Source organism: Heteronotia binoei, chromosome 1 (genome assembly GCF_032191835.1).
Source record: "Heteronotia binoei isolate CCM8104 ecotype False Entrance Well chromosome 1, APGP_CSIRO_Hbin_v1, whole genome shotgun sequence".
Taxonomy (NCBI): Eukaryota; Metazoa; Chordata; class Lepidosauria; order Squamata; family Gekkonidae; genus Heteronotia; species Heteronotia binoei.
Window position 1 is genome coordinate 254,908,391 of NC_083223.1, and position 7,475 is coordinate 254,915,865.

Here is a 7,475-nt window from a genome sequence, read left to right on the forward strand (position 1 = left end):
TCTTCAATCTTATCCTCTTCTTGCTTTCCTTGTTTTAGTATTGATAATATATCTGACTGAATCCATTCGTATAAATAACCGTTCCATTTATCCAAAGTCCATTTCGTGGTATCTTTCCAACTAAATGCTATGACAGCCTGGGCTGCCAAAATCATAGCTTTAAATATCTCCTGGAAAGGCTTATCCACTTTAGGGTTCCCCAATACTTCCATAAATAACACCCTTCCCGAAAAGTTCACTTTAATTTTACACACTTCTAACACAGTTAATTAGCATAATCCAACTGCTCCTATTTTAAAATGCTGCAAGGGGCGGAGGTGCTCGTTCCCCTCCACAGCTCATCAAGAGCTGAAATGGCTGTGCTCCCCCCCCCCACCGCCACCAGCAGGGGTTGTGGCACTTGAAAAAGCCCCAGGAGTTGGGGGGAATCAGGAGCACCATGCTCTGGGGCCAATCAGGATCAGCGCCTTGGGACATTTCAAAATCACCCTCAAATGTCAGTGGCGTCCTCATGACAACCATAAGGAGGGTTACCAGATCTGGTTTGAAAAATACCTGGAGATTTGGGGGGGGGGGGGTGAGGCTTGGGGAGGGGAGGGACCTCAGCTGGCTATAATGCCATAGCCCACCCTCCAATGCAGCCATTTTCTCCAGGGGAACTAATCTTGGTCACCTGGGGATCAATTGTAATAGCGGGAGATCTCCAGGTGCCCCCAGGAGGGTAACAACAAGTAGAAGGAGAGATCACCCGAAGCTGAGACAAACCCTGACCTGAAAAAGGCTGTGACCCAAAATTACTATGGACAACAGTTTACCAAATTGTTCTCTTGTAATACCAACAATTCAAATTAGAACAGGAACACAACTGAAAATACGTATGTTCATTCCAAATACACAGTCGTTCCAATTGATGCTGAATAATTCCAGTCGACATTCACACAAATTTACCAGTAGATAGTCCATTTTCCTTAATCCCATGAATATCGACAGGACTGTTAACTTTCACTTCCTGTTTCAGTAATTTCCTCAGGCACGGGGTTAACAAAAGTCAGCTTGGTGTAGTGGTTAAGTAGGTGAACTCTTATCTAGGAGAACCAGGTTTGAGTCCCCACTCTTCCACATGCACCTGCTGATGTGACCTTGAGTCAGTCACAAATTCTCACAGAGCTGTTCCTCTCAAGAGCAGTTTCTGTCAGAGCTCTCTCAGTTCCACCTACTATACAGGATGTCTGTTGTAGGGTGGGGGAGGGAAAGGAGATTGTAAGCTGCTCTGAGTTTACAGGGCGCTTCTTACAGGGCCTACTGTAAGCTCCAAGAGGATTGGCTACACTAGGGGTGTGTGGCCTAATATGCAAAGGAGTTCCTGCTACAAAAAAAGCCCTGCATTTTTGTAATAATGTAGTACTGGTTTAGTTTCAACTTGAAATAGTGGCTCTGTGGAACTTTGTGACCCCATAGTCCGTTCAGACTCAATATAAGCAGCTTCTGGGTTAAAGCTTTGTGCACTCTGCTCACTAAAGAAGGGCCAGAACCAGTACCCTCCTCCCAGCATCAATAACTTTTCTCATCACCCCAAGGAACTCACATCTTTGGGCTGCTGGGGAGCTTCCTGTTCTTGGGCTGGTTCTCTATCCGGCTCCAGCAGCTTGTGCTTCGGTTTGGAGGGGGGCCTCAGCAGGTGGATAATCTTGACCCAGGACTCAAAGATGTCATCCCGCCCATCCTGCTGGGGGCACAGCTGCAGGTAGAAGGTCCGCCCACTGACCAGCTTGAAGCGGAGCTGCTGCTTCTCCCGGTCATGCACAGAGATCTTGACGAAGCACAGGGGGAGAAGCCTGGATTGGAGGGGGAGGAAGGAAGATTTCTGTGTCTGTGTGTGTGTGAGAGAGGGATGAGAACAGCTTCCCCCTCCTCCCCTCCCCTCCCCCATGCCACTCCCTTTTTGTTCTCAAAGTCCGCTTTGGGCTAAGTTCACCCAGAGCCAGCCCTGCTGCTAGGCAAACTAGGCAATTGCCTAGGGTGCCGGCCTTCTGGGGGCACCAAATTGGGCACCCCCCAAGTGACTCTGTGACGTTATCAGTGTGGGGGCGGCACCAGACGTTAGCCTTGCTTGCCTAGGGTGCCAGACAATCTAGGGTTGGCCCTGAGTTCACCTCCTCCTGACTTCCATGAAGACCGTGTCAGAGGGTAGCCATAATGGCCTGTGCAGTAAAACAGGTCAATTCAAGTCCAGTGGCATCTTAGAGAGCAAGAAAAGTTTCCAAAGGTCAGCTCCCTTGAAGCTTTGACTGTTAAAAGCTCATACCCTGAAACTCTTGTGGTCTCTCCAGTCCTATTGGACTCGAATCTAACTCTCCTTAACTTCCAGTTTATGTAAGAGAATCGGATTCATTCCTTGAATTGGAGTATGCCCAAGGGTAGAATTCTAGCAAGAGCTCCTTTGCATATTAAGCCACACACCCCTGATGTAGCCAATCCTCCAAGAGCTTACAAGGCTCTTTTTTGTAAGCTCTTGGAGGATTGGCTACATCAGGAATGTGTGGCCTAATATTCAAAGGAGCTCCAGCTAGAATTTCACCCCTGAGTATGCCCAGTGTTTTCAACCCCTTCAGTCAATGTTTCAGAATCTCTTGTATGCTTTGAAACTCTTGTTGAATCAATGCAGAAAATGAAACCTACAATATTTGCTTATAAATATTTGCTGTTGATTAATAAACAGCATAGGCGAAGTCTCAGGAATTAATGAAATAAGGAGCCAGTCATCCTGTTTTGCCAAAGCACTGGGATATGGCCCTAAATCTTAGACTTGCTGTTTCTATGGATGTTAAGCTCCAACTAATTCAGCAAAAAAAAAAAAATCTTTAGAATCTACTGAACACCCCAGCACCTTTTAAGTAAAGGACTGAGTGAAGTGTCTCACTGAAAATGTCAAGACAGTGTGCGTTTCCAATAAAAAAGGCCAACGCCATGCTGGGAATTGTTAGGAAGGGAATTGAAATCAAATCAGCCAGTATCATAATGCCCCTGTATAAATCGATGGTGCGGTCTCATTTGGAGTACTGTGTGCAGTTCTGGTCGCCGCACCTCAAAAAGGATATTATAGCGTTGGAGAAAGTCCAGAAAAGGGCAACTAGAATGATTAAAGGGCTGGAACACTTTCCCTATGAAGAAAGGTTGAAACGCTTGGGACTCTTTAGCTTGGAGAAACGTCGACTGCAGGGGTGACATGATAGAGGTTTACAAGATATGCATGGGATGGAGAAAGTAGAGAAAGAAGTACTTTTCTCCCTTTCTCACGATACAAGAACTCGTGGGCATTCAATGAAATTGCTGAGCAGACAGGTTAAAATGGATAAAAGGAAGTACTTCTTCACCCAAAGGGTGATTAACATGTGGAATTCACTGCCACAGGAGGTGGTGGCGGCCACAAGCATGGCCACCTTCAAGAGGGGTTTAGATAAAAATATGGAGCACAGGTCCATCAGTGGCTATTAGCCACAGTGTGTGTGTGTGTGTGTGTGTGTATGTGTGTATATATATAAATGTTTTGGCCACTGTGTGACAGAGTGTTGGACTGGATGGGCCATTGGCTTGATCCAACATGGCTTCTCTTATGTTCTTAATAGTCATTGGTGCTCTGCCTGACAAGATGTGTCTCTTAAACATATGCTTTGAATGTGTTCTGTCATTTGTTTTTTCTAGGAATAATTACTCAACTCAATTTTATATTACAGTCCAGGAGTATCATACAGACAAAAAAAATGGGGGGAGTATATATCTGATGAAGGGAGCTTTCACTCTCTAAAGTTTATCCCCCCCCCCAAAAAAAACCTTGTTCAACTTTAAGCTACAGAACTCAAATATTGCTCTCATTAAAAAGGAATCCAAGAAGTATTCTCTCTTGCATCATTGGCTTTTTTGCCTACATTGTTTTGTTACAGGTACAGCCCTTGTTCCTTGTTTGACCAAGACACGCATGCCATCTTGCGGACTGGAAAAACACCACGGATGAAAAAAAGTACTGAATATAACCCCTGTGTACCATCACATCAAATTATTTTGGAGAAGGCTTTTTCCCAAATGCAACTGTAATGTGAATGGGAAAGATGGGAAAGAGCAGAAGGCTACAGCCAGATGTGCATACACAATGCTCTGTGCATGAAGCTCAAAAATGAAAGCCAGAAGTACAGAAGATTCCTAATGCATTGTTTCTGCTTTGAAAATAAGAGAAGGTCTTTTGGAACTCCCAAATCCAGGAGAAATCTGGATATGGAGGAATTTGGAAGCTATCTCAGTATTTGTGTGTGTTGCATTGGTGACTGATGGAAGGCTGCCCCGTAATTTGCCACAATGAAGCATAGAATCATAGTTAGAAGGGACCCCCAGAGTCATGTAAGTCCAACCCCCTACACAATGCAGGAAATCACAGCTGGCATAGTAGTTCACTATTCTTCCACATTCAAGTCCAGTAGTATAGAAGAGACGAACAAGATTTTGGAGGAGTGGTGGTATGATTTTTCAAGAATCCAAGCTATCTTTCTCAGATACAAGCAGGGCTCAGGGACCTCCATTCCCAGGGCTTTTTTTTTTAGCAGGAATGCACAGGAATGCAGTTCCAGCTGGCTGGGCATCAGCGTGTGTGGCCTAATATGCAAATGAGTTCCTGCTGGGCTTTTTTGTACACCCCCCCCCTGTCCATTCCAACTTGGGTCTGACCAAGGCAGCAGTGACTTTCAAAAGCACACGCCCTCAAAATCTTGTTGGTTTCTAAAGTGCTACTAGAGTCCTATCTAGCTGTTCTACTGCAGTTCAGCATGGCTATACTATGAAGCAGCATTCCACCACTTATTTATCATACACTAATGGATTCTAAAGACACTAGGAATAGTAGAGTCAAATCCCCATCCTTTATTTATGTAATAATAACAACCAGGGCTTTTTTGGTAGAAAAGACCCAGCAGGAACTCATTTGCATATTAGGCCACACCCCCTGATGCCAAGCCAGCTGGAACTCCATTTCTGTGCATTCCTGTTATCCATTAAGCATGTAAAATTTGGGGCAGTTTTACGAAGAATACTGAAAGAGAAGGAAATATTGCCTGTAGCCTTGTAAGCTGAAAACAGACACATTAAAGATCTGTCTGTCTGTCTGTTCTCTATCCTAAAGCCTCAGTGAAAGCCACAAAAGAATTCCCATCTCCTACAATCTCATTCAAGTCACTGATGGGAGAGAGGTTGTTGTGGCTCAGTGGTACATCATCCGTTTGGCATTCAGAAGATCCCAGAAGGGCCCAGGTTCAATACCTGGCATCTCCAGTTACAGGATTAGGCAAGTAGGTGATTCGAAAGACCACAGCCTGGAGAGCTGCTGCCAGTCAGCACTGATCATGATGACCCAATAGTCTAAGGCAGTTTCCTTCACCCATTATAACTGGTTTATAGTTTCCCATTCAAGCATTTGCACTTTAGAAGAGCAGCAGAAAGCCATACATCAGATAATATGAAGCAGCTTTGCACAACCTGAGCCACTAAGGTTTTGCAAAGATGCAAACCACTCAGCAACTGAGTTTTAGCAAAAGCCGTTGTCATTTACATATTGCACTGCTGAGGGTTTGCAGCATGTCCCAAGAAGCCTTGCACAGCATCATTTACACTAGGTATCTATTGGACAAGCTCGCACTAAGGTCAAATCATTTTTTTTAGTACTTTGCAGCATGAAGGTGAAGCCATACAGAGACAGGAAAGACGCAGAAGAGACATTTCAGGGCAGAAATGGAAGAATCTTACAATTGAGGATGTTCAAAAGCCTGGTCTTACCTGGTGAGTTCAAATATCATACGTGGAGAGTGGCGGATCCTGGTATGTGGGGCCAAACGCCGCTCTCTGGAAGGGCGGACAGGCCGGGCCAAGAGAAGCACGTTGGGGATTCGAAGGGTTGGGCTGGTGGCAGCAATCGCAACCCTGACCAGCTGCACCTGGTTGTGTACATCAACAGCACCCCCTTTCTTGCTGATCTGCAGCCAAGGTAAAAAATTAGCACAGGTGAGGAAGTCTGAAAGCATCCAATCGAGAAAATTTGTCAGAATAATCGGGCGGGAACTCCTGAACTAGGAAGAGCCACCTAGAGAACTCCACCAGGTACTTTTGCCATCTTGCAGTGACAGGACAAGCAGTGTGGCGGTAACCTTATAGGGTTTTCAAGGCAAGAACAGAACAGAGGTGGTTTGCCATTGCCTGCCTCCAGGGCTTTTTTGTAGTAGGAACTCCTTCGCATATTAGGCCACACACCCCTGATGTAGCCAGTCCTGGAGCTCACGGTTAACCCTGTAAGCTCTTGGAGGATTGGCTACATCAGGGGGTGTGGCCTAATATGCAAAGGAGTCCCTGTTACAAAAAAAGCCTTTCTACTGGTAAGACCTCCTCTGCTGGCCAGCTGATCAGCAGCTGGAGGGCAGGGGTCAGCAATGTGGGACCCCCATTTCCACCGGTGGGTCTGGCAAGCCTATTTCCTAGGTCCATAATCCGCTCTGAGTCTCAACAAGAAAAGCAGGCTACCAGTGAAGTTGATACATCAACAGGGGCTGGGTGTGCTCAGTGTTTGTTCTCCTGTCCCTGTTCTCTCCTGCCAGCCCAAAGGCTTACCTGGACAAACTCACTTTCAAACATGGGGGAGCACTTCAGCAGGTTGTATTCCCCCATGCGGAGCTGGCGCTGGAGCGGCCCCATGGCTGTGTTGAAGAGACCTTGGCTTCGGCTGCGCCCGCTCGGCCTGGGAAGCGGCATCCTGGATTCCTCCGACATCCTTCTTTGTGGCAGGGCTGCACGTGGGGGGACTAGTGGTCAGAGTAGGGGCGGGGGGGCAACTGGGAGTTAAGATTGTAGGACATTATGAGGTGCAGCTTTCAGAGTAAGAACAAACTTCATCTGCCGAACATCAGGAAAAGGGGCAAGTGACCCCACCTGGGAAGCCATCTTGTTTCCCAGCTACCTGCTCCTGCGTGCTTAAGGAGCAGTTAGATCTAGAAATGAGGACTCAAAAAACTTCACCTGGGAGTTGAGCTGACATTAAAAGCAGAATAGGAGTCCCAGGGCTTTTTTTGTAGGAAGAACTTTTTAGCCCCTAATGTAGCCAATCCTACAGGAGTTTACAGGGCTCTTTGTTTGGTTTGAGAGAGCAGAGAGCCAGTTTGGTGTAGTGGTTAAGTGTGTGGACTCTTATCTGGGAGAACTGGGTTTGATTGCCCACTCCTCCACTTACAGCTGCTAGAATGGCCTTGGGTCAGCCATAGCTCTGGCAGAGGTTGTCCTTGAAACGGCAGCTGCTGTGAGAGCTCTCTCAGCCCCACCCATCTCACAGGGTGTCTGTTGTGGGGGAAGAAGATATAGGACGGGTGGCCAACGGTAACTCTCCAGATGTTTTTTTGCCTACAATGCCCATCAGCCCCAGATAAAAGGAAGTACTTCTTTACCCAAAG

At 46.4% G+C, this 7,475-nt stretch overlaps 1 protein-coding gene across 1 annotated transcript in view; it reads right to left on the bottom strand.

Annotated features, from left to right (window-relative positions):
• The window catches only part of LOC132579838 (Golgi-associated RAB2 interactor protein 6-like), a 9,398-nt gene extending 2,571 nt beyond the window's left edge, over positions 1 to 6,827 (bottom strand). The window contains exons 1-3 of the mRNA XM_060250411.1: positions 6,643 to 6,827; positions 5,818 to 6,014; positions 1,586 to 1,835 (exon numbers count right to left, since the gene is read on the bottom strand). Coding sequence (XP_060106394.1) covers positions 1,586 to 1,835; positions 5,818 to 6,014; positions 6,643 to 6,801 — 606 coding nt within the window. The 5' untranslated portion in view covers positions 6,802 to 6,827. The remainder of the gene's footprint in view (positions 1 to 1,585; positions 1,836 to 5,817; positions 6,015 to 6,642) is intronic.
• Between the last annotated feature and the right edge of the window lie 648 nt (positions 6,828 to 7,475).